Source organism: Phytophthora cinnamomi (assembly GCF_018691715.1).
Source record: "Phytophthora cinnamomi strain GKB4 chromosome Unknown Contig15, whole genome shotgun sequence".
Classification (NCBI taxonomy): domain Eukaryota; phylum Oomycota; class Peronosporomycetes; order Peronosporales; family Peronosporaceae; genus Phytophthora; species Phytophthora cinnamomi.
The window spans coordinates 278516-304617 of record NW_027150948.1 but is presented as its reverse complement, the minus strand read 5'-3'; the positions used below and the strand labels follow the sequence as shown (position 1 = coordinate 304617).

Sequence of the window (26102 nt, the reverse complement as noted above, 5' to 3'; positions counted from 1 at the left end):
TCGGGCACACACGAGCTTGAAGCTACATCCTCGAGCGGTACACGTGTCCAGGTCCCCGTCACAAGCGCTTCAAGATGATCCGATCAAGGGTGGCGTTCGTTCTTTTAACGACTATAGCCGCCGCTACCAGCACACAAGCCATCGACTGGACCTTTTGGAACGATGACGACGATTCCACAGCCTCGCCCCGATCAACCACGGGTACCGAGACGCTGTCGCCTGAAGCGCTCAAGAGTATGATGGGCTCCGACTACATGGACGCCGTCAGGTCTTTGATTTCGTCGGGGTCGGGATCAGACTCGTTAGCCGAAGCCGAATCAGTACCGACCGCTGCCACCACTCCGCCTTCTTCACTCGTCTCCTCGGATTCCTCCGCTTCATCGTCGTCTTCGTCTTCTTCTACCAAGACTCCTGCTCTGTCGCTTCCAGGCTCTTCCTCTTCTAACTCGACAATCCCTCCACTCAGTGCCATGGCCTCGCCTTCGAATGCCGTAAGCACTGTCAGGTCGAACTACCGCAACTGGGTGGGGCCCTGGAGCCAATCCGCCGATTCCGCGTGCTACCGTGAGGCTCACATCATGGATACCTGCCCCAGCAACTACGACCGCAACAAGCTGACGAACACGTGCTGGACAGAGTGTCCGATGGACTACCCAGTCGAGTGCGGCATGCAGTGCATCCAGCAGAACAACGACTGCGGTCGCGAGAACATCGCCAAGATTTCGGCTGTAGCGATGTCCGCTCTCAGTATGGCCACCTTCGGTGTATTCGGTGAGCTAGCGAAGCTGGGCAAGAAGGTGACATGGGCTGTCAAGTGCGCAAATATGCTCATGACGACGACGAGAGCTATCGTTCGTTTTACCCGTAACCAAATGGTGCAAGACCCGCAGACGTCCCAGGAGAAGCTGCTGCTGTTGCTGTACCAGACGAACTATGTCGTCGCAGATCTGCCGGCCACGATCTATGCCTGCATGGGTAAGACGGTGCCTGCCAACCTTCAACTGGCTCGAGGCCTGCTACCTACCGCCCAGTACATTCTGTTACTTGTGCTCAGCTACGACGATGATATCATTTCGAGTTGGGAGAAGTTCAAGGCCTTTATGATGAAGGCCAACTTTACGGAGGCTGCTACTGCTATTACGCCTGGCGAGATTTCGAGCTTGGAAACGGGTATGAAGCAGAACACGACATGTGGCGAAGAGTTGCGGACGCTGACGAACCAGGTCTGGATGACCGTGAACGAGTACCGGGAGGAGAACCCGAAGATCAGCGACGCCGAAATCCGCCTGAAGATCAGCCAGTCTGACCTCGTGCTGTACGATGTCGCCACAGTGACCAACAACTGCATGAGTCAGATGATTTCCGAGTCTACGCTGGCCACCGCCTACAAGACTCGCGAAACTCTTCGCAAAACGTTCGGGGTTATTATCAACGACCTCATCAAGTCTGGCAAGAGTGACAACGGCACGTCCATGGCCGCGAAACACTCTGCCTACGTGTGGACCGATAATGCTCTAACTCTAGCTTCTGTCACGGGTCTCGACCCCACAGATCTGTCGACCCTGTTTGCTGAATATCTCCAGACTATCTGCGGACCCACGCAGTTCATGGGAGAGATCGACGACGGAACCGAAGCCGCCACCCTGGGCTTGAACGCGCTCAAGAAGGCATTCAAAAACAGCACGCTCTCGTGGACCAGGAAGGGCGACGGCGCTGTCATTATTAACTTCAAGAGTAAGGATACTAAGGACGTGACAGTCAACATCATGTCTGGCGGTGACAAAATCGACGAAGTTGACTTGAAAGCTGGAGGTACGGCCCAGTGGAAGTCAAATGTCACAGCCCTGGGTGGCAAGACGTTGTACCTGGACCGCTGGCGCCCCGGTTTCTTGGGTCTTCCTGGCACGGGCGGAGGTTCGCTGGTGATGTGGATTCCCATTTCGCGCGAGGGCGGCCACTTGGAGCTCACCGCGCAGCTCAATGTGAGCTAGAATATGTTTGTTATGTTTGTCAAGGATGAAAATGCCATAAGGCGCTAGAGCTCGTTACAGATTATATGTAGGCGTGTTAGTGAGTTAGAAACCACGATACTTAAACGATATGATATTCTACCATATAGATGAAGTGATCACTACAGTGTTATTTTTGGCTTGGCCAGTCAATTAGCTCGAATAGACGGCCGCTAGCACAGTACCACGTTTTGTTGTGGGGACGACGATGTCACTGAGATGGTGGCGCGGTTTATTGCGTCACTCGTCTATCCTAACATCCTATCTACTCTGTCTAGGAAATACTATCAATTGCTGGGTGACTGGGAGGATACTACCTCAGCGCTGGGAGACCGGAAGAGTTCAAAGCAGGTGTCCATTGGTTACCTTTGGGTTGCTGAAGCAGGATTTTGGCGAACGTATTTCGGATATCTCAGAACTCTATGCATAGCCCGTCGTTTCAGCAATTATAAGATAAGGTGATTTATATTATTGAATTTATCAGACTTCTTAGCGTTTTCTATATAGGTAGTTAGTTCTCTGATGCAATCCTCATATCTAAAATTCATTATTTCTTCGATTTTTTTATAAAAAAAATTCTTGAACGTTACCCAGTCATCAGCAATGTAAAAGATGCCCAAACAGTAAAGCCACAAATGCTCCACGTATAAAAGCTTCACACACGCATGTGGCAATAATTACTCCGAAACGAAAAGTGGATAAATTCGGATAGACAACGGATAGATTGTTTCAATATTGAAATATTCAATTTTGTTTCAAACAATCGACCTACTTAAGTAGTCCAGAATGTAAAGCAATCTATTGATCCTTTTGTGTTTGGGCTAAACAGAGAATTGATCAGGACGACAATCTTTAGCGCCCTGTTGATTTCTTTTACAGCAGCTAGAAGGCTCCTTTTGAGAAACTTGTTTCATATTTTTTTATGACAAGAGTGAATACTGGTATTGCTGCAATAGTAAATGGTAGTTTTAGTCATCTTGCATAATAAATTGGACTAATGGAAAACCGCCTTGATACCTTCCGTGCAGCTATTCAAACGTTTGTCGTAGGAATAAAGTGTGTAATACATTCACACCAGTGGGAAGCTATACCCTACACCTTCGTCAAAATCGTGATGTCTTGGCAACTTACCGTTTGTATTAACCTATTGTGCATTAATACAAGAGCAGTTGATAGAATTAATACTACGATGACGGTCAACAGGGTATCACATCAAGGCGACGGAACTACATGTCTGTATCTCTAGGTAGATGCTTTAGTCGAAATTAATTTTTCACCGCAAAAAATACATACAGTAGCATTCTTTTTGCGATGGAACATGTTTCGGTACAAATTTGCAGTTCCAGTGTACTGCGATTCGACAAGGAATTGAACTAGGCAGAGCTTTGAACACTTAAATGTAGTGCTTCGATAACGATGTAGTGCACCGGCAGCTTCGATCCGCGGACTGGTGAGGACCAATACTAACGATCTTCACATGTTATCGCGTTCGTTTGATTCAGGTATTTCTCCAGGGGCCCGACGTCCCCGTCAAGGGCCTCTTGCATATTCAACGGGATTCACATATCCACCCTGCCACATCATCTTGGCCATGTACGGAGGGAAACACATCCAGAATGACAATCCCTCAGAAGAAACTGACCGATAAAGGAAAACAAGGACGTGGCAGAGGAACGACCAGATCCCGAACGCGATCGTTGACGGGGCAGCTGGTGACCCCATTTATATAATAAAAATTATTAAATATGTATAATTGTAGTATAAATTAAAGACCCACACTTTATAGACATGCCATTTTGAACGTGACCAAATGCACATGCATCGCCTGGCCGCACAATTGCCGAGCATTCCTGTTTGTTGTTTTTGTGTTTTGGTACATTGTTGCCACTTAACTTCTTGAAAGTATTTACCGAGCATTCTTCTCCAAGCGTGTCTATAATAATTTAGACATCGATATTATCGACAATTCTTGCGTAAATCAATTGCCTAATCTGCACATCCTCTCCGATATGCAGACCAAGGTATTAATAATGGGGCTCATGATCCACTTACAAATCGATCGAGCTAAATCGGGGTACTAAGCCATCGATTAAGGAGCAAAATGGGCGAACTCACAATACATGTACCTTGCCAAATGATGTCAATCTTCAATTCGCAAGATCTTTAGTACGAACTGACAATACTGTATTAATACATGTACCCGAGTTCGAGATGCTGTGTTGTTAATAGTCGTTCTTACCGAGTGTACTTTTTTTCACTGGTATATAGGTTGAAAATACTTTCTGAACCAGAGTCGCAGCTGCAGAAGGACAAGTCATATGAGTGATTTGTTTTGTTTATAATAAAACTGAACGCGGGGGACTTCTCTCTCCTGTAATGCAATATGCATTGGACTTCATCTATCCGGGTTATGTATTGCGGCGCACGAGGGTGACGAGGACTCTTGCCCACGCGAATTGTGGTTTTCGCCGTTCCAATTTCAGCTGCCATGTGCTCTTGAACCTTCGTTTCGATCGACCTGTAATTCAAAAGTTGAGATCATGTTAAACCGATAGCGATCCTTAATGAGACGTTGCGATGGTATGTCCATCGCACATTAGGTATACGTACGCGAACATGCAGAAGGAAGCATGGAAGCGTAAAGCAAGCAGAATACATGTGTACTGAACCAGCGTTTAGCTCAAAAATAGCGTTACAACCTGCTGGTTTCCCAAAGTGTTTTCTCAATGGCTGCCCGTCTGTTTTTTCTCTACTTTTTGGATTAAAATTAAAGATGGCGTTGCGGTGACCGGCTCGATCCCTTGCAGTAGCAACACCATCACCTCTCTTCCGCAAATCGCCTTGCCTCCTATCGTTGACCACAACACAGTGCACGCCAGCAGCGACTCCGAAAGACCCCCGGGAATTCAACTGGCACAATGGGCTCATTCTTCTTTTTGCATTCTCGGACACACACCAGCTCGAGCCACATCACAAAACGCTACGTGCCCAGTCCCCATCACAAACACTTCAAGATGGTCCGGTCAAGGGTGGCGTTCATCCTCCTGACAACTATTGCCGCCGCTACCAGCACACAAGCCATCAACTTTGCCTTCTGGAACGATGACGACGATTCCACTCCTTCGCCCGGTACGAGCACGGGCACCGAGACACTGTCACCCGAAGCGCTCAGGAGTATGATGGGCTCCGACTACATGGACGCCGTCAGGTCTTTGATTTACTCAGGATCAGACTCGTTGGCAGAGTCAGAATCGGACTCGGGGTCAGGATCATACTCGTCGACTGGGGCTGAATCCGCTTCCGACCCGCCTTCTTCGTCCGATTCCTCCGATTCCTCCGCTTCGTCTTCGGCTCCCAGGATTCCTTCGACAGCGCTTCTATCGCTTTCAGGCTCCTCTTCGTCTAACTCCGAGATCCCTCCAGTAAGCGCCATGGCAACGCCTTCGACTGCCGTGAGCAGTTACCCATCGACATATCGCAACTGGGTCGGACCATGGAGCCAATCCGCTGATTCCGCGTGCTATCGTGAAGCACACATCATGAAGACGTGCCCTAGTAACTATGACCGCAACGAGTTGACCAGCACGTGTTGGACGGAATGCCCGATGGACTACCCCGTGGAGTGTGGCATGCAGTGCATCCAGCAGAACAACGATTGCGGTCGTGAAACTGTTGCCAAGGTGTCCGCCGTGGCCATGTCCATTTTGAGTTCGGCCAGCTTCGGCGTGTTTGGTACGCTGGCAAAGCTAGGCAAGACGGTGTCAACGGCGGTGAATTGTGTCAACATGATGCTGGTGGCAGTGAGAGCTATCGTCCGTTTCACGCGTAACCAAATGGTGCAAGACCCGCAAACGTCTCAGGAGAAGCTGTTGCTGCTACTGTACCAGACGAACTTTGTCGTTGGAGATCTACCCGCCGCGATCTGGGTGTGCCAAGGCAAGAAATACCCTGACGGCCTTAGGTTGACACGTGGCCTGCTGCCCACCGCTCAGTATATCCTATTGCTTGTGCTCAGCTACGACGACGATATCATCTCTAGCTGGAAAAAGTTCAAGGCCTTCCTGACCAAAGCCAACTTTACTGAAGCTGCCAATGAAATCACGGAAGGTGAAATCTCAAGCCTGCAAACAGGCATGGAGCAGAACACGACGTGCGGTGACCAACTGCGATCGCTGACAAGCCAGGTCTGGATGACCGTGAACGAGTACCGTGAGGAGAACCCGAAAATCAAGGAATCTGAGATCCGCCTGAAAGTCAGCCAGTCCGATCTGATGCTGTATGATGTCGCCACAGTGACCAACAACTGCATGAGCCAAATGATCTCCGAGTCTACGGTGGCCACCGCGTACAAAACTCGCGAAACTCTTCGCAAAACGTTTGGAGTAATGATCGACGACCTCATCAAGTCTGGCAAGAGTGACAACGGCACGTCCATGGCCGCGAAACACGCTGCCTACGTGTGGTTGGACAACGCTATTACCTTCGTGTCAGTCGCGTCAGTCCTCATCGACCCCACAGATCTGTCGACCCTGTTTGCTGAATACCTCCAGACTATCTGCGGACCCACGCAGTTCATGGGAGAGATCGACGATGGAACCGAAGCCGCCACCCTGGGCTTGAACGCGCTAAAGAAGGCATTCAAAAACAGCACGCTCTCGTGGACCAGGAAGGGCGACGGCGCTGTCATTATTAACTTCAAGAGTAAGGACACCAAGGACGTGACAGTCAACATCATGTCTGGCGGTGACAAAATCGACGAAGTTGACTTGAAAGCTGGAGGTACGGCCCAGTGGAAGTCAAATGTCACAGCCCTGGGTGGCAAGACGTTGTACCTGGACCGCTGGCGCCCCGGTTTCTTGGGTCTTCCTGGCACGGGCGGAGGTTCGCTGGTGATGTGGATTCCCATTTCGCGCGAGGGCGGCCACTTGGAGCTCAACGCGCAGCTCAATGTGAGCTAGAATATGTTTGTTATTAGTCGTGAAATATGAAGTCTCTCAATGGCGCTAGAACTCGCCATTGGTTGTGAAAGAATTAGCGAGATAGAAGCATGCACCGCTATACAGCACTATAAAATATTACGTACTTCGAGGTAATGTTGTGCCATTCTTGCAATATCTTACTTGGACAAAGTAGTTATATGATATAACGATACTGCAGCAGTTTGCTGCGGTTAATATTTGAGTGGTCGTCCCAAGAACCGGCAGGTGAATTCAATCGCATACAGCTTCATTACCTCGCAGCGATTATTGCACCATGACTTGCCCAGGTACAGGCAAGCGCACCCTGGACTTGCATCGACAGTCAGTGTTGCCTAAGCACCATAGCTCAGCAGCGAAGGCACTCGCATCTGTAAAAAAGTTCCTCCCTCTTTTAAAAGAAACGAGGAAGCGTGAAAACTATTTATTCGGCAGAAGCGCCGCTGGCTTCGCTTTTACCTTGCCGTGATCATCAGGCTCGTTTCACAGGTTGACCATGACGACCGGGATTTGACGTTCAACTTTGCTGACAACGTCGACAAGGTCGACAAGGTCCCGCATGGAAATGTATCTATACGTACAGAATTAAGCATGAAGCTCCACTCCCGACACAGCACCAGCAGAAACCCACCGTGTCTCTAAACACCTTTTTGCGTATGAATTACTTCTCCTCCCCCGCCTCCTGCTCCTCTCCCTCAGCAGCGCCGCTGCGCCCTGGCTTGGCGACGATGTAGTAGGTGGTGCCGAAGTGGAAGCGGCGCACCGTCTCGACCTCGAGCCCGGCCTGCTGCACCAGCGCCAGGATGTCCCGGTTCCAGTGGCAGCCCCAGCGCTGCGCGTGCAGGGGGGCGAACTTGTCCAGCAGGCCCGAGAGCCACGCGTAGCTGCTGCGCCCGTGCTCCAGCAGCAGGACGCGCCCGCCCTCGCGGCTGCACACGCGCCGCATCTCGCGCAGCGCGCGCGCCGGGTCGTCCATGCTGCAGAGCCCGAAGGTGTCCACCACCGCGTCGAACTGGCCGTCCGCGAACGCCAGGTCGTCCGCGCGCATGACGCGCAGCTCGCAGCTGGCCACGCGCTGGCGCGGCACCTGCTCCACCTGCTCCAGCATGGCGCGACTGAAGTCCGTGAGCACCACGGCCGCGTCCGCCGGGTAGTACGCCAGGTTGCGGCCCGTGCCCGCCGCCACCTCCAGCACGCGGCCGCGCGCGCGCCGCAGCAGCAAGCGCCGCAGTAGAGAGATGCCCGTGAGCCGCTCGTCCCACTCCACCTCGCGGTCGTAGCGCGCCGCGTTCGCCTCGAACACCTGCAGGCGCCGCGCGTCGTCCATGCGGTCGGCGTCGGCACCGTCGCCGCCCTTGCGCGGGTCGTACAGCGTCACGTACGTCGCGAAGGCCACGCCCGCGTAGAGCGCCGCGCCGCCCAGCAGCACGCCCGGCCGCCGCAGCACCCCCGCCATTAGTCAGCCGCAGCAGTAGTGACTTCTGGGGTGAACTTGTGTTTTCGTTGGCCACAAAAACTCACAAGATTTGAGGTTCGAGGTTGTGCAAAAACTGGTGCCATGTGTGCGAGTTTGTGGTTAAAACGTTTAGCCAATCGACTGAAAGTATCAACATCTTGGCAATTTTGGCACATGTATGAGGCGGTTGCAAAAGACTGCAACACTGATCCCTAACAGCGGGTCAATTTTTGGTCAGACCAAATTTTTTGGCGTGCACATGTGAATGGGTTCAACACAGTGTCAAAAACAAACCGTCAAAAACAAACCGTCAAAAAAGAAAGTTACTGTCGGAAACACCGGAGCTGGTTCCGTAGGTTGGTTGCCCGGGACGAAGTCTGTATCGCCCACGCGACAGTAATGAACGGAGTGAGTGACCCCGGAGATACAAGTACGGGTACAGTCCCCGGCGTGCTGTGCGTCGAATGCCCGGGGACCATCAGATTCAGAGAACAAGCTGTAAGTGCGTCAACGTGTAATAATGGACAAAAGCCGGAGCGACATACACCCTCGCTATCGGCTCACACTCTGGACTACAAAGCGTCAAGCTTTCGCTTGCGCGTTACAGTCCGACTGTCACGGGTTGAAAGAATCGCCTACGTGATTCTTCCAACCGTTCACAATGTATTGATTATTTTCTTTGCTACTGGTTGTAGACTCTAACTTACGTTTTGTTTCGCTTCAATCTCGAGATGGCCTCCCTTTATTGCTCTCAGCACCCACAGCACCAAAGACCCTCCTCCCGTGCCGAGAAGACCCAGGAAACCCGGACGCCAGCGATCCAGGTACAACGTCTTACCGCCCAGCGCAGTGACGCTCGACGTCCAAGGCGCGTTGCCGCCTGCTGCGACGTCGACCTCGTCGATCTTGTCGCCGCCCGACATGATATTCACCATCATGTCTTTCGTGTCGGCGCTTGTGAAGGTGATGATGACTGCGCCGTCGCCCTCTTTCGTCCAAGAGCTGGAGCTGCCTTTGAAGGCTCTTTGCAGCGTATTCAATCCGAGTGTGGCATCGTCCGTGCCGTCATCGATCTCGCCCATGAATTGTGTGGGCCCGCAGACCGTCTGAAGGTACTCGGACAGCAGCGTCGCGATGTCTGTCGGGTCGATCATCGAGGCGGAGATCGTGGAGAGCCCCATCTCAATCCACTTGTAGGCGGCCATCTTCTCGTCCCACGACGTGCCATTGTCGCTCTTTCCGGACTTGATGAGGTCGTTGATGATGACACCGAAAGTCTTGCGGAGCGTTTCTCTCGTCTTGTAGGCGGTCTCCACGCTGGATTCCAAGATCAATTGTTGCATGCAGGTGTTGGTCACCGTCGCCACGTCATACAGCACCAGGTCGGACTCGCTCGTCTTTAGGCGCAGCTCGTCCTCAGTGATGGAGGGGTTCTCCTCTCGGTATTCATTCACGGTCATCCAGACGCGATCGGTCAAGGACTTCAGGTCGCCACCGCAACTCGAATTTTGTTTCATGGCCGTCTCAAGCGACTCGACCTCGCCGTCCGTGATCTCTTCGGCAGCGTCGGTGAAGTTGGCCCCCTTCATGAAAGCCCGGAACCTGCCCCAGCTGGAAATGATGTCGTCGTCATAAGTGAGGGCCTGGAGAAGCATCCACTGCGACGTGGCCAGCACGATCTGCGATAGATGCAACTTGGAAGGGATGTTCTTCCCCATGCACGCGTAGATTGCCATGGGCAAGTCGGTCACCACGTTGTTCGTCTGGTACAGCATGAGCAGGAGCTTCTCCTGAGAAGTCTGCGGGTCTTCGGTCTTGACGTTGCGGACATAACGGATGATACCCCTCATCACCAGCAGCAACTGGTTCGTGCATTTGACGGCCCAGGTCAGCTTCTTGCCCAGTTTCACCAGTTCACCGACCACGCCGAAGGTCGCAGTGCCGAATATCGCCATGACCAACGCTAGAACCTCAAATTTGTGGGAATCTTGTGCTTCGTGGCCAACGAAAACACACAACCACTCCAGAAACTAATGGCGGCGGTGCTGCTGCGGCGGCCGGGCGTGCTGCTGGGCGGCGCGGCGCTCTACGCGGGCGTGGCCTTCGCGACGTACGTGACGCTGTACGACCCGCGCAAGGGCGGCGACGGTGCCGACGCCGACCGCATGGACGACGCGCGGCGCCTGCAGGTGTTCGAGGCGAACGCGGCACGCTACGACCGCGAGGTGGAGTGGGACGAGCGGCTCACGGGCATCTCTCTACTGCGGCACTTGCTGCTGCGGCGCGCGCGCGGCCGCGTGCTGGAGGTGGCGGCGGGCACGGGCCGCAACCTGGCGTACTACCCGGCGGACGCGACCGTGGTGCTCACGGACTTCAGTCGCGCCATGCTGGAGCAGGTGGAGCAGGTGCCGCGCCAGCGCGTGGCCAGCTGCGAGCTGCGCGTCATGCGCGTGGACGACCTGGCGTTCGCGGACGGCCAGTTCGACGCGGTGGTGGACACCTTCGGGCTCTGCAGCATGGACGACCCGGCGCGCGCGCTGCGCGAGATGCGGCGCGTGTGCAGCCGCGAGGGCGGGCGCGTCCTGCTGCTGGAGCACGGGCGCAGCAGCTACGCGTGGCTCTCGGGCCTGCTGGACAAGTTCGCCCCCCTGCACGCGCAGCGCTGGGGCTGCCACTGGAACCGGGACATCCTGGCGCTGGTGCAGCAGGCCGGGCTCGAGGTCGAGACGGTGCGCCGCTTCCACTTCGGCACCACCTACTACATCGTCGCCAAGCCAGGGCGCAGCGGCGCTGCTGAGGGAGAGGAGCAGGAGACGGGGGAGGAGAAGTAATTCATACGCAAAAAGGTGTTTAGAGACACGGTGGGTTTCTGCTGGTGCTGTGTCGGGAGTGGAGCTTCATGCTTAATTCTGTACGTATAGATACATTTCCATGCGGGACCTTGTCGACCTTGTCGACGTTGTCAGCAAAGTTGAACGTCAAATCCCGGTCGTCATGGTCAACCTGTGAAACGAGCCTGATGATCACGGCAAGGTAAAAGCGAAGCCAGCGGCGCTTCTGCCGAATAAATAGTTTTCACGCTTCCTCGTTTCTTTTAAAAGAGGGAGGAACTTTTTTACAGATGCGAGTGCCTTCGCTGCTGAGCTATGGTGCTTAGGCAACACTGACTGTCGATGCAAGTCCAGGGTGCGCTTGCCTGTACCCGGGCAAGTCATGGTGCAATAATCGCTGCGAGGTAATGAAGCTGTATGCGATTGAATTCACCTGCCGGTTCTTGGGACGACCACTCAAATATTAACCGCAGCAAACTGCTGCAGTATCGTTATATCATATAACTACTTTGTCCAAGTAAGATATTGCAAGAATGGCACAACATTACCTCGAAGTACGTAGTATTTTATAGTACTGTATAGCGGTGCATGCTTCTATCTCGCTAATTCTTTCACAACCAATGGCGAGTTCTAGCGCCATTGAGAGGCTTCATATTTCACGACTAATAACAAACATATTCTAGCTCACATTGAGCTGCGCGTTGAGCTCCAAGTGGCCGCCCTCGCGCGAAATGGGAATCCACATCACCAGCGAACCTCCGCCCGTGCCAGGAAGACCCAAGAAACCGGGGCGCCAGCGGTCCAGGTACAACGTCTTGCCACCCAGGGCTGTGACATTTGACTTCCACTGGGCCGTACCTCCAGCTTTCACGGCAACTTCGTCGATTTTGTCACCGCCAGACATGATGTTGACTGTCACGTCCTTGGTGTCCTTACTCTTGAAGTTAATAATGACAGCGCCGTCGCCCTTCCTGGTCCACGAGAGCGTGCTGTTTTTGAATGCCTTCTTCAGCGCGTTCAAGCCCAGGGTGGCGGCTTCGGTTCCATCGTCGATCTCTCCCATGAACTGCGTGGGTCCGCAGATAGTCTGGAGGTATTCAGCAAACACGGTCGACAGATCTGTGGGGTCGATGAGGACTGACGCGACTGACACGAAGGTAATAGCGTTGCGCAACCACACGTAAGCGGCGTGTTTCGCGGCCATGGACGTGCCGTTGTCACTCTTGCCAGACTTGATGAGGTCGTCGATCATTACTCCAAACGTTTTGCGAAGAGTTTCGCGAGTTTTGTACGCGGTGGCCACCGTAGACTCGGAGATCATTTGGCTCATGCAGTTGTTGGTCACTGTGGCGACATCGTACAGCATCAGATCGGACTGGCTGACTTTCAGGCGGATCTCAGATTCCTTGATTTTCGGGTTCTTCTCACGGTACTCGTTCACCGTCATCCAGACCTGGCTTGTCAGCGATCGCAATTGGTCACCGCACGTCGTGTTCTGCTCCATGCCTGTTTGCAGGCTTGAGATTTCACCTTCCGTGATTTCATTGGCAGCTTCAGTAAAGTTGGCCTTGATCAGGAAGGCCTTGAACTTCTCCCAGCTAGAGACGATGTCGTCGTCGTAGCTGAGCACAAGCAATAGGATATACTGAGCGGCGGGCAGCAGGCCACGTGTCAACCTAAGGCCGTCAGGGTATTTCTTGCCTTGGCACACCCAGATCGCGGCGGGTAGATCTGCAACGACAAAGTTCGTCTGGTACAGTAGCAGCAGCAGCTTCTCTTGGGACGTTTGCGGGTCGTGCACCATTTGGTTACGCGTGAATCGGACGATAGCTCTCACTGCCACCAGCATCATGTTGACACAATTCACCGCCGTTGACACCGTCTTGCCTAGCTTTGCCAGCGTACCAAACACGCCGAAGCTGGCCGAACTCAAAATGGACATGGCCACGGCGGACACCTTGGCAACAGTTTCACGACCGCAATCGTTGTTCTGCTGGATGCACTGCATGCCACACTCCACGGGGTAGTCCATCGGGCATTCCGTCCAACACGTGCTGGTCAACTCGTTGCGGTCATAGTTACTAGGGCACGTCTTCATGATGTGTGCTTCACGATAGCACGCGGAATCAGCGGATTGGCTCCATGGTCCGACCCAGTTGCGATATGTCGATGGGTAACTGCTTACGGCAGTCGAAGGCGTTGCCATGGCGCTTACTGGAGGGATCTCGGAGTTAGACGAAGAGGAGCCTGAAAGCGATAGAAGCGCTGTCGAAGGAATCCTGGGAGCCGAAGACGAAGCGGAGGATTCGGAGGAATCGGACGAAGAAGGCGAGTCGGAAGCGGATTCAGCCCCAGTCGACGAGTATGATCCTGACCCCGAGTCCGATTCTGACTCTGCCAACGAGTCTGATCCTGAGTAAATCAAAGACCTGACGGCGTCCATGTAGTCGGAGCCCATCATACTCCTGAGCGCTTCGGGTGACAGTGTCTCGGTGCCCGTGCTCGTACCGGGCGAAGGAGTGGAATCGTCGTCATCGTTCCAGAAGGCAAAGTTGATGGCTTGTGTGCTGGTAGCGGCGGCAATAGTTGTCAGGAGGATGAACGCCACCCTTGACCGGACCATCTTGAAGTGTTTGTGATTGGGGCCTGGGCACGTAGCGTTTTGTGATGTGGCTCGAGCTGGTGTGTGTCCGAGAATGCAAAAAGAAGAATGAGCCCATTGTGCCAGTTGAATTCCCGGTGGTCTTTCGGAATCCCTGCTGTCGTGCACCGGGTTGTGGTCAAGAGTACTGTACAGTGCGAGTTGCCACCCCAATCTCAAACTCAATCATGTGGTACCGCATTCCTTCGTACTCCCTGTCTGCGCATGCAGCTTCATTTAGCCAATCACATAGCTATATTCTGCCTTCGTGAAATTCGGTGCGCACAAAAGTATTTGTTTAACACATTGTCCTCTACACTTGAACATTGTATAGGTCTGACTCTTTTATTCTAAAATAGTGTCCCAACGCCATGAGCCGGGACACAAGAAGCAGGGCTTTTAACACCAAATCAGGCTGTATGGGCCGACAAAAGGTACATAGTATTCGAATTCGGTATTTCTCTGCCAAGGCAGTAACACTCAAACGGTGGGACTTGAGTGCAAGACTGTGTTAGTAGCGTGCAAATGGCTCACCGACTCCATGGCACCACACCAATGAGCGTCTCGCAATTCTTCACGAATGCTGCGTCACAGGTACAACCGCGAGAATGGCACGAGCAAACAGAAAAAGAAAGCCGGGGTACGTATGTATGTACATATACATATATGTGTATGTGTATGTATCGCCGGTGACTCGCGGCAAGTTGTATTGTACAGTCTCCATATCAGCCATTTATTAAAATACATGTAACACCATCAATTAAACTCTACAGTAGTACGACAAAATGTATATAGTATTCGTACAGTATTCGGCGTTTTTCTGCCAAGGCAGTAACACTCAAACCGTGGGACTTGAGTGCAAGACTGTATTAATACAGTAGCGTGCAAATAGCTCACCTACGAACGGACCTGACCAGCACAACAAATCGCGGGTAACCACAATAGCGTGGCTGGGCGCCCGCTTCGCTCGCGCTATGAAGATAACATGTTCTGGCACGTGCAATGCGCGGCTCCCTGGAATGCTTGCCTTATTAATAGTCGCCCCTTCCCGGTTTGTGCTGGGTCGCATTTAATTGTGTTCATCAGGGATCATAATATGATCCCATATTATGGTGTTTATGCTATTTTCTCCTCACCAACTCCATGGCACGACGTGAATGCTTTGCTGAAGAAAAACATATTGACACTGTATCCACAGCCATCGTACCAATGAGCGTCTCGCAATGCTTCACGAATGCTGCGTCACCAGGTACAATGGCACGAGCACACAGAAAAAGAAAACCGGCGTACGTGTATGTATGCATTTAATACGTCATAGATGTGTATGTATGTACGTTCCGCCGCGTGACTCGCGGCAAGTCGTATTGTATAGTCTCCATATCAGCCCATTTATTAAAATACGTGTAACACCATTAATTGATACTGTATGGGCAGATTAACTCTACACCATTTCCCAAGCTACATGTACTTGCCAATCAAAGTGAAAGGGGATGAGCTGGCGAAAACAAAATACGGCAGGTCAAGACAAAAAAAGACGTTTCCCAGTTGAGCCAATATTGCCCATCACTCGTTCCAAGCAAAGTGAAAGGCGCAAACTTTTGGCGTCAAAACGATCACAGACCAGTGTTTGGTGAGCAGCCACGCTGACCAGAACTGCGCACGACGGGAACAGGCTGGTACTGCTACGGGGCTGGGTCCGTACATCCCCATTCTGAATCCCATCGAGGCAGGCCTCTCAAAATTAGACAGAAATACCTATCTACCTAATTGACAACAAATAGGCATCCTGATTAGGCTGATTAGGTAGTTCGATTCAAACGGCTCAAATTCCAAACTAGGCATGCAGGAGGTACACATGTAACAATTGGAGTGTCCATGTATTTCGCTTTAGTCAGACATGCTACAGACATGGTATTCTACTGCTACGTCCTCCTCCTCGCCCGAACATGCTGATCACGCAGATCTTATTCTCCAAGGAAAAAGTCTAGTAAGCTTAGAAAAAAGGTCTCCCTGCCGAAGCGCAGCAACCTTGTTAATAAATGAGCAGGTTGGTCCTCTACTGCACTGTACTAAAACGTAACCAGCAGATGTTAGTTTACCGGTTAATGGAGACGTGCCTTGTTCTTCAAACCATGATATCCACGACTCCGGCAACTGCTAGCGGATTACCCTGCTTTAAGAACACTGATTGTTCAGCAAACACGACAATACATGTGTAATGAGGCACCGGTAGAGCGTGGCCACGACACGGTGGTCGGCGGAGATGAACGGCGGCGACATACCGTACAAGTTGGGCGACGAGCCCAGCATGGTCTACGAGAACGGCTGGCACGAGTTAGTGACGGAGGGTCGCTGGACGGCGGAGACGAACAGCGGCGACTTGCCGAATGAGTTGGGCGACGAGCCCAGCGTGGTCAACGAGAATGGCTGGTATGGGTTCGCGACAGAGAGTTGCTGGATCCAGATGGTGGCGAGCACGGAGGACCGCACGAACACGATCTTGGCAGCGAGCGGTCGCGCCGAGGCGACGGTTACCGGAATGGACGGCTGGTGGTGGATGGCGGCGAATATCTCGTATCTGAAGGGTCAGCAGCACGAGCTGGCCCAAAAGCTGCGGTGAACGATGACCGCTCAGTTGAGAATTGGCAGGCGCGGTGTAACGGGGTTACACACACAAGTGACAACAGTCACTTGTGCATGACAATTGTCGCTTATGGTTTAACAGATAAATATCTGTTAAAGGTTTTAGATACTTCCTCACATTGGTGTAAGGCACACCAATGGATACATTGAAGTAGGCCACCACAATGAGTGGTCCACACCTACCCAAAGATCCTATTGGTAGAAAGCAGCATCTTTCTACCAATTAGAGACGTGCATATTGGCGGGGCTCTGACAGCCAGCCGCTGTCAATCCCTTTCATAGATGATAAACAGTTTTAGCAGATTTAGGAGGAAGATCAATTCACAAACAATACAGTTCTCATTTTACCTATTCTAAGTCACTTGGAGTCTTACCTGATTTAAATTTTATTTGTGTATTCAAATATAATTAACCTGAGTAATTACGAAGTACTTCCGCTTCCTCATACACGTAGCCCGACGTGTAAGCTAAAGCAGTGAGTCAAGTTAGACCCACTACACCTGGTAGCACTTTGTAGTCCATCCAACGACCGACTACGTGACGTTCGTACGAGGTGTACGAACGCGGAGCCGAGAACCCCATGAGCACGGAGGTGCCCATGGAGAGCTCCAACACGCCTGCAACGCATGTTGCACGCGCTGACTGCCCCCACCTGTCTGACCCAGAGTGGGAGGCCCTCCAACGACTGTCAACAGTCATTGGGGAGGCGGCGATAGCTACGATGCTGTGTACGCTATCGCCGACGGAGCAACATGGTGTTGCTCTGGGGTTCATCATGAAGGAGCAGTGTGATGCTGCTTCCTCAGTGACGGCGTCGTCAGGGACGACACCGCGTGCTCAATCATTGAATTTGAGCGTAAGCAATACGTACGTGGGAAGAGAGGGCGAACCTCTCCTCCGGTGGCTTGTCGAGCTTGACACAGCCATAGCGGCTCGACGCATCGTCGACCCGCTGTCGAAGGTCGCGTTCGCCATGTCCTGCCTTGGCGGACGCGCAAAGCGTTGGGCGTATGGGCGCCGACTCTCTGATCCTACGTGCTTCAGCACGTACGCAGTGTTCAAAGAGGACCTCAAACAAGCGTTTGAGCCCCCCGCAAAACGAGTTCCGGTCGAGGGCGGAGTTCCTCGACCTTCAGCAGGGTAAGCATGACGTCCATGCTTACGCGCAGCGTGCACGGTACTTGGTCTCGAACATCGTGACCAACCCGATAGACGAGGCGACTAAAGTCGTCACGTTCATGAAGGGACTGAGAGATGGGCCTGTGAAGACCTATCTCTTCCGAGAGTACCCGAGTACTCTCGAAGCTGCGATTACTCTCGCAATGCAAGAAGAGTTTAGCCTGCGGCAGGCTAAACTGCATGCGAACGTGCCGAGGTCGCAACCGCGCCCGGTAGTGAGCACGGGAGGTCCGGAACCAATGGACCTCTCGAACGCAACGGCTGCTGGTCACCAGCAGCACGGAAGTAATGTGCGATGCTTCCGTTGCGGAAGGATCGGTCACTTTGCAAGGGAGTGCACAGCTCCCATTCCCCCTGGAGGTGGCCGTCGTGGCGATGCTAGGCATCGCCGCGGACCAACAAAAACGCGAACATCCAGTAGGCCCGGGGCGCCCTACTGGTAATGCAGTCACGCGTGCCGACATCGGGCACGCGACACTGAGGACTGCAGCCCCCAGTGAGACTAGCTCTCGCTGCAAGAAACAAGATGACAGGCCGAACCTAGTCATCTTGAAGGTTTACTCGAAGAGAGCGAGTGACTCTCTTTGAGCTTTGGTAGATTCAGGCGCGTCGAACAACTTTGTTCGGCTACGAAGCCTGTCGAGTCTTGACTTCGAGGAGGTAAATGTACCTCGAAGTCTTCTGGAGGTACGACTGGCAACAGGTGCCATCGTAAAGACCGAGAAGCGCGTCGTGAACGTGCGCTTCTCGTACAAACAACAAGTGTTTGTCGAACACTTTATCGTCCTGGACCTGGACGATAAGTTCGACGTGGTAATGGACATGCCGTGGCTTGCACGGCATGATCCGGTGATAGACTGGAAGAAGCGCACGCTCGTGCGCCTCGGTCGCGACAACGGAACAGAGAGCGATGGCCCTGTTACCGCAGCGCACGCACCAGCAGGTGCGCGCGACTCGCCAGTCGAGACAGCGCTTAATGCTGCTGTCCCGGAATGCCCAAGGGGTGCGCGAGGATGCGCACAAGTGGGATCCACGTCGGCTGTGCTGCCGACGTCGGAAGATGAGGATATGTCGGTTCCGGGAACCAACACTCGCGTTCAAGTACGCATGGGACAGTCCCTGACCCGAAGAGGTCAGGTCGATGACGACGCGTCGACTCCGGGAGTCGACGCACCCTCGGTGATGAGGGGCTCCGCCAATAACTGGCGTCGAGGTGACAAAGGCGTGTCAACTCCGGGAGTTGACGCTGCAAACAGTGCGGACGGTTGCAAATGTACCGCACTGACGCAATTTGCATGCTGTCGTGCAGCCGGGCTGCACGACGAAGCGCCATGCGATCAAGCCGAGCTTGATATCGCGCGCCCGCAGACAGGGTCCGCCGGCGAACAACCGTCCATGGCCGGGCCTGGACCAGAAGAACCACCGTGCGGAGCCGGGCTCCGCACAACAAGAAGACGGCGCACGCAAAGAACGCTGCGCAAGTCTCGGTCAGGGACCGAGACGCTACAAGAACTGTCTGCCGGGCAGACAGAGGCGGTGACGCCGGGCGTTGAGACGCTGAACGTCTTGACGCGTACCGATACTGGGTTCCAGTATCAGGAAATGGAACTCGCTAATCCTCCGACGACGGCGTCGGAGTTGACTTCGCTTCCAGTCATGGGCTGGAAGCGCTTCACGCGCGACTTGCACGATGGACGCATCGAGCAGGTCTGCATTCTTTCGAACAGCGAAAGAACGGAGAGCGAGAGCGAAGAGCTGAGACAGCTCTTCATGGGAAGTACCACTGAGAGTGAAGACACTCTCAGTGCGAAGACGAAGCGAGAGCGATTCGAGGAACAAGGCTGGGACTCGCTGAAGTCGAGTCCCTATTACGAAATATTGAGGGAGTACAAAGACGTATTCCCGGAAGAGATCCCTGCGGAGCTTCCGCAGGATAAGGGAATTCAGCACGAGATTGATCTCGTGCCGGGCACGAAGTACTGCGTCACGCGGCAGTGGACACTGCCGCGAGAGCAAGTAAAAGCAATCGACGACTTCTTTGAAAGTCGTCGCAAAGCAGGACAAGTGCGGGAAGCAAAGTCCCCGCACAGTGCTCCGACGTTCTGTGTCAAAAAGCCACAGGGCGGATGGCGCATCGTTCATGCGTATAATAAGCTGAACGATGTTACGGTACCGGCGCAGACGCCGATACCAGGAAAAGATGTCATCATCGATTCGATGGCCGGGAGCACCGTTTACAGTGCTCTCGACTTACGAGATGGATTCTATCAGATCCTAATGCGTGAGAGCGACATCCCTCTCACGGCAGTGAGCACGCCGAGTGGCATGCTCTGGGAGTGGCTAGTAATGCCGCAGGGGCTTAAGAACGCCCCTGCGACCTTCAACAGGTGCGTGACGCACTTGATGCGCTCGGTGCGCGACTTCGCACCGAGCTACTTCGATGATGTGTTCATCCACAGCAGGGCTGTGGACGAAAAGTCCGACGTAGAGATGCACAGGGTGCATCTCCGAAAACTACTTGAGCTTATGCGAAAGCATAAGCTCTACGCGAACCTGAAGAAGTGTATCTTCGGGGCGAGCGCGATACCCGTCCTCGGGTGTCTCGTAGGGAAAAATGGCGTTCGCCCTGACCCGGAAAAGGTCAGAGTGATCAATGAATGGCCAACGCCTTCAAGTGTCAAGGAACTGAGACAGTTCCTTGCCTTGGCTACGTACTTGTGCAAGTACGTGGAGGATTACGCGGGCAAGATCCGCCAGCTGTCACAACTTCTTAAGAAAGAAGCCGTGTGGAATTGGATACCCGATTGCCAAAAGGCATTCGATGCAGTCAAGCGGGGCTTGACTGAGGCGCCGATCTTGGCAGTGGCTGACCAAGATCGGTCATTTCACGTAGTGTGTGACGCATCCGGTTTCGCGATCGGATGCGCGTCGATGCAGCACGATCACGAGGGCCGTGATCGTGTCGTCTACTACCAATCGCGTCAGCTGAAGCCAGCTGAGCGCAACTATCCGGTACATGACAAGGAACTCCTTGTCATCAAATACGCACTCGCAAAGTTCCGAGTGTATTTGCTTGGAAGTAGACCGTTTGTGGTCTACACCGACCATGCATCACTGCGCACTGCAGTGAAGTCACCACACATATCACAAAGAATGGTGAGATGGCTCTCATTCTTTGCGGAGTATAACTTCCGGGTCGAATACAAACCCGGAAGATTGAATGTGGTGGCCGACGCGTTATCACGTCGGCCGGACTACGCAGAAGCTACTGACGTCAATGCCATTGACGTCATGCGATCAAGCAAACCCACATCGTCTCTGTTGGGCGATGTGAAGGCCGCGTACGCGCACGACGCGGACAAGATGCTCTTGCTGGCCTACGGCACAGCGCCTTCTGACGAGTCCCGTCAGAAGTTGCCCAATCACCTTCGAGCGCGTGCACACCGCTTTCGAGTGCACGATGGATTACTGCTTTACAATGCAGTCGACGACAACGCGGACCGCGTTGTCGTGCCGAACGATCATGACCTGCGACTCAGGATCATGTACGAATATCATGATGCCCCGACTGCGGGACATCTCGGACGTGAGAAGACATACGTCCTTCTCACGCGTGACTTCTACTGGCACCACCAGTATAAGTGGGTGCGCAGGTACATCCGTGCTTGCGAGGTATGTCAACGCGTAAAGCCTGCGCCATTCGCGCAGGCTCCGCTACAATCACTACCGACTCCGCCGGAGTGTTGGAAGTCCATATCTTTGGACTTCATCTTTGGTCTTCCCCCGGACAGCGGAGGGAATACCGGTGTTGTGGTCTTCGTCGACCGCTTCAGCAAGATGGTACATCTTGCTGCGGTGCCGGCAGAGGTGACCGCGAAGCAGACGGCCCGTCTGTTCGTTGACATGGTGTTCAAACACCATGGCATGCCGACCGACATTGTGTCGGACCGAGACCCACGCTTCACAGCGAACCTGTGGCAAGAAGTGTTTACACTTCTTGGAAGCCAGCTTTCACTGTCGACTGCGGACCATCCGCAGACGGGCGGCCAAACCGAGCGCGTGAACCGCGTGCTCGTCGACATTCTGAAGAGCTACGCTCACTCGTTCCAATACTGGAGCGAGTGCTTATCGATGGCAGAGTTTGCCATCAATAACTCAGTGCATGTCTCGACCTGGCATACACCGTTCTACGTGAACGCCATGCGGCATCCACGTCTACCGAGTTTACTCGGAGTGATGGCTCCCACTTTAAGTGGGGGGAGGATCTACGACTGCAGCACAGCAGCCGCAGAAAACCGCTGACACTTGCACAGTGTCAGCTGCAACAATGAACAAACCAAATGGGTATGCGCAGGGCGCAGACACCGCGAAGAACCACGCAGAGGCCGGGACTCTAGCGGAGAACGAGCTGAATGACTTCAGCTCGGATGCAATCAATTTCATCACCAAAAGACAAGCCGTAATTCGGTTTGTCCAAGACGCAATAGCAGCTTCTGTTGACCAACAGAAGCTGAACGCAGACAATGTGGGCAGAGGCAACACAAATGAATTCAAAGTTAGTTCATTGGTTTTGTTAGCTACTCAAAACCTGCCTAAACATGCAATTTCGGATTTCGGAGCAAGCAAGCTTGCTCCGCGCTTCATCGGGCCGTTCACTGTGTTGGCACGGCACGGCAACGCTTACACGCTAGACATACCGTCTAGCATGCGCCTCCATCCGACCTTTTACGTCGGACGGCTGAAGCCATACCTCCAGCACGAGCCACATGGCTCGTCTGACCCGAAGAGACAGACTCGGCAGGGGAAACCCTCCCCTCCAGCGTGTAGTCGCGCTGGAGCAGTTAATACTGTCGGGCCTACAGCCCGACCGGCACTTTCAAGGCGGTCTGGGAGACCGCCACAGCCGGGGCACAAAGGTACAGAGCGGCAACCGCCGCGCCCTGAAGGTACTCCACGACCGTCACCTGGTCGTGGAGCAACACGAGATGAAGGTCAACACGGCGTTGACCATCGGGGTGTGTTTCCACCACCTCCGCCACAGCTGCGAGATGCACGCGGAGAAATTCGCTGGATCGTCCAGCGAATTGTTGATCATAGGAAAACAATCCGAGGTCCGGATTGTTTTCGCATTCGCTGGAGAGGTTTCCCTCCCCAACACGACACGTGGGAACCACGGAACGTCCTGATGGAAGACGTTCCGGACATGGTGAAGGAATACGAAACCCAACACGCACTACCAGCAAGAACGTAATGCGAGCGCTGTAGTAATCTACAACGCCTGACGACTCTCGTGCTAGATAATTAGCACGGAGATCATTGAAGCTTTCAGGTATACATATAGTATACCTGTTGTGGTCGCGGTTGCTAATACGCACCGCCACCTGGACGGACAGTGCGCACGACGCACGGACACCAGCCTCCACCGCAACAGCGTGGAGTTGCTAATACTTGCCTCACTTCGAGAAGGACTCGAAGTGCTTTGGCGCTTGCTTACCCGATCACGGTAAGCAACAGAAATTCGCTTAGAGATGTCGACACACAGACGCGGTCGACATCGAAGAATCGTACACAGACACTGTATTGCCTGTCCCCGTGGTAGCGGCGCACCTCGCGCTACCGCGCATTGTACTCAGCAACAGAGAGTTTACTCTGTTACAATGGTGGTCTTCAGCTTGATCGTGCTCATTGCGGATGAGCACGGAAATCCCCAGCACAAACAATTGACAAGCAGTCAATATTAATTGACGTGTCGAGACCGACACGTCTAAGCTTAACGGGGGGATGGTGTAACGGGGTTACACACACAAGTGACAACAGTCACTTGTGCATGACAACGGTCACAAGTGACAACTGTCACTTGTGCATGACAATTGCCGCTTATGGTTTAACAGATAAATATCTGTTAAAGGTTTTAGATACTTCCTCACATTGGTGTAAGGCACACCAATGGATACATTGAAGTGGGCCACCACAATGTGTAACGGGGTTACACGTACAAGTGGCTGCAAGCCACTTGTGAATTTAACAGATAGGTTATCTGTTAAACGTTTTGGATACTTCCTCACATTGGTGTAAGACACACCGATGGATACATTGAAGTGGACCACCACAAAGAGTGGTCCACACATACCCAAAGATCCTATTGGTAGAAAGCAGCATCTTTCTACCAATCAGAGACATGCACATTAGCGGGGCTCTGACAGCCAGCCGCTGCCAACCCTTTCATAGATGATAAACAGTTTTTAGCAGCTTTTAGAGGAAGATCAATTTACAAACAATACAGTTCTCATTTTACCTATTCTAAGTCACTTGGAATCCTTTTGTTACTTAACTTATATTTGTGTATTCAAATATAATTAACCTAAGTAATTACTAAGTACTTACGCTTCCTCATACACGTTGCGCAACGTGTAAGCTAAAGTAGTGAGTCAAGTTAGACCCACTACACCTGGTAGCACTTTGTAGTCCGTCCAACGACCGACTGCTTGACGTTCGTACGAGGTGTACGAACGCGGAGCCGAGAACCACATGAGCACGGAGGTGCCCATGGAGAGCTCCAACACGCCTGCAACGCATGTTGCACGCGCTGACTGCCCCCACCTGTCTGACCCAGAGTGGGAGGCCCTCCAACGACTGTCAACAGTCATTGGAGAAGCGGCGATAGCTACAATGCTGCGTACGCTATCGCCGACGGAGCAACATGGTGTTGCTCTGGGATTCATCATGAAGGAGCAGCGTGACGCTGCTTCCTCAGTGACGGCGTCGTCAGGGACGACACCGCGTGCTCAACCATTAAAGTTGAGCGTAAGCAATTACGTGGGAAGAGAGGGCGAGCCTCTCCTCCGATGGCTTGTCGAACTCGACACAGCCATAGCGGCTCGACGCATCGTCGACCCGCTGTCGAAGGTCGCGTTCGCCATGTCCTGCCTTGGCGGACGCGCAAGGAGTTGGGCGTATGGACGCCGACTCTCCGATCCTACGTGCTTCAGCACGTACGAAGTGTTAAAGAGGAGCTCAAACAAGCGTTTGAGCCCCCGCAAACGAGTTCCGGTCGAGGGCGGAGTTCCTCGACCTTCAGCAGGGTAAGCATGACGTCCATGCTTACGCGCAGCGCACGATATTTGGTATCAAATATCGTGACTAACCCGATTGACGAGGCGACCAAGGTCGTCACGTTCATGAAAGGGCTTAGAGATGGGCCTGTAAAGACCTATCTCTTCCGAGAGTACCCGAGTACTCTCGAAGCTGCAATCACTCTTGCCATGCAAGAAGAGTTTAGCCTGCGGCAGGCTAAACTCCATGTAAACGTACCGAGGCCGCAACCGCGCCCGGTAGCGAGACGGGAGGTCCGGAGCCAATGGACCTCTCGAGCGCAACAACTGCTGGTTACCAGCAGCAGGGAGGTAACGTGTGATGCTTCCGTTGCGGAAGGATCGGTCACTTTGCACGGGAGTGTACAGCTCCCATGCCCCTGGAGGTGGCCGTCGTGGCGATGCTAGGCATCGCCGCGGACCAACAAAAACGCGAACATCCAGTAGGCGCGGGGCGCCCTACTGGTAATGCAGTCGCGCGTGCTGACATCGGGCACGCGACACTAAGGACTGCAGCCCCCAGTGAGACCAGCTCTCACTGCAAGAAACAAGATGACAGGCCGAACCTAGTCATCTTGAAGGTTTACTCGAAGAGAGCGAGTGACTCTCTTCGAGCTTTGGTAGACTCAGGCGCGTCGAACAACTTTGTTCGACTACGAAGCCTGTCGAGACTTGACTTCGAGGAGGTAGATACACCTCGAAGTCTTCTGGAGGTACGACTGGCAACAGGTGCCATCGTGAAGACCGAGCAGCGCGTCGTGAACGTGCGCTTCTCGTACAAACAACGAGTGTTTGTCGAACACTTTATCGTCCTGGACCTGGACGATAAGTTCGACGTGGTAATGGGCATGCCGTGGCTTGCACGGCATGATCCGGTGATAGACTGGAAGAAGCGCACGCTCGTGCGCCTCGGTCGCGACAACGGAACAGAGAGCGATGGCCCTGTTACCGCAGCGCACGCACCAGCAGGTGCGCGCGGCTCACCAGTCGAGACAGCGCTTAATGCTGCTGTCCCGGAATGCCCAAGGGGTGCGCGAGGATGCGCACAAGTGGGATCCACGTCGGCTGTGCTGCCGACGTCGGAAGATGAGGATATGTCGGTTCCGGGAACCAACACTCGCGTTCAAGTACGCATGGGACAGTCCCTGACCCGAAGAGGTCAGGTCGATGACGACGCGTCGACTCCGGGAGTCGACGCACCCTCGGTGATGAGGGGCTCCGCCAATAACTGGCGTCGAGGTGACGAAGGCGTGTCAACTCCGGGAGTTGACGCTGC

At 53.4% G+C, this 26102-nt stretch overlaps 7 protein-coding genes across 8 annotated transcripts; 4 read left to right on the top strand and 3 right to left on the bottom strand.

Annotated features, from left to right (window-relative positions):
- Positions 1 to 470: 470 nt before the first annotated feature.
- Positions 471 to 1991, top strand: IUM83_09511 (uncharacterized protein; the record flags this gene model as incomplete). Its single annotated transcript, XM_067933956.1, has 1 exon — positions 471 to 1991. The coding sequence occupies one exon, from the start codon at positions 471 to 473 to the stop codon at positions 1989 to 1991; it is 1521 nt and encodes a 506-aa protein (XP_067796928.1).
- A 3032-nt stretch (positions 1992 to 5023) lies between these two features.
- Positions 5024 to 6967, top strand: IUM83_09510 (uncharacterized protein; the record flags this gene model as incomplete). 2 transcript variants are annotated; one of them, XM_067933955.1, is made up of 1 exon in its annotated part: positions 5024 to 6967. In XM_067933955.1, one exon carries the CDS (start codon positions 5024 to 5026, stop codon positions 6965 to 6967), a length of 1944 nt encoding a protein of 647 aa, XP_067796930.1. The 2 variants fall into 2 exon arrangements, with proteins under 2 accessions (XP_067796930.1, XP_067796929.1); XM_067933954.1 differs by having other exon boundaries at positions 5441 to 6967.
- Positions 6968 to 7646: 679 nt separating this feature from the next.
- On the bottom strand, positions 7647 to 8441 carry IUM83_09509 (putative methyltransferase C3B9.04; the record flags this gene model as incomplete). Its single annotated transcript, XM_067933953.1, has 1 exon — positions 7647 to 8441. One exon carries the CDS (start codon positions 8439 to 8441, stop codon positions 7647 to 7649), a length of 795 nt encoding a protein of 264 aa, XP_067797046.1.
- A 698-nt stretch (positions 8442 to 9139) lies between these two features.
- On the bottom strand, positions 9140 to 10396 carry IUM83_09508 (uncharacterized protein; the record flags this gene model as incomplete). The annotated part of the gene is made up of 1 exon (XM_067933952.1): positions 9140 to 10396. One exon carries the CDS (start codon positions 10394 to 10396, stop codon positions 9140 to 9142), a length of 1257 nt encoding a protein of 418 aa, XP_067797045.1.
- Positions 10397 to 10474: 78 nt separating this feature from the next.
- Positions 10475 to 11272, top strand: IUM83_09507 (putative methyltransferase C3B9.04; the record flags this gene model as incomplete). Its single annotated transcript, XM_067933951.1, has 1 exon — positions 10475 to 11272. The coding sequence occupies one exon, from the start codon at positions 10475 to 10477 to the stop codon at positions 11270 to 11272; it is 798 nt and encodes a 265-aa protein (XP_067797044.1).
- Positions 11273 to 11951: 679 nt separating this feature from the next.
- Positions 11952 to 13478, bottom strand: IUM83_09506 (uncharacterized protein; the record flags this gene model as incomplete). Its single annotated transcript, XM_067933950.1, has 1 exon — positions 11952 to 13478. The coding sequence occupies one exon, from the start codon at positions 13476 to 13478 to the stop codon at positions 11952 to 11954; it is 1527 nt and encodes a 508-aa protein (XP_067797043.1).
- Positions 13479 to 16221: 2743 nt separating this feature from the next.
- On the top strand, positions 16222 to 16533 carry IUM83_09505 (uncharacterized protein; the record flags this gene model as incomplete). Its single annotated transcript, XM_067933949.1, has 1 exon — positions 16222 to 16533. One exon carries the CDS (start codon positions 16222 to 16224, stop codon positions 16531 to 16533), a length of 312 nt encoding a protein of 103 aa, XP_067797042.1.
- Positions 16534 to 26102: the final 9569 nt, after the last annotated feature.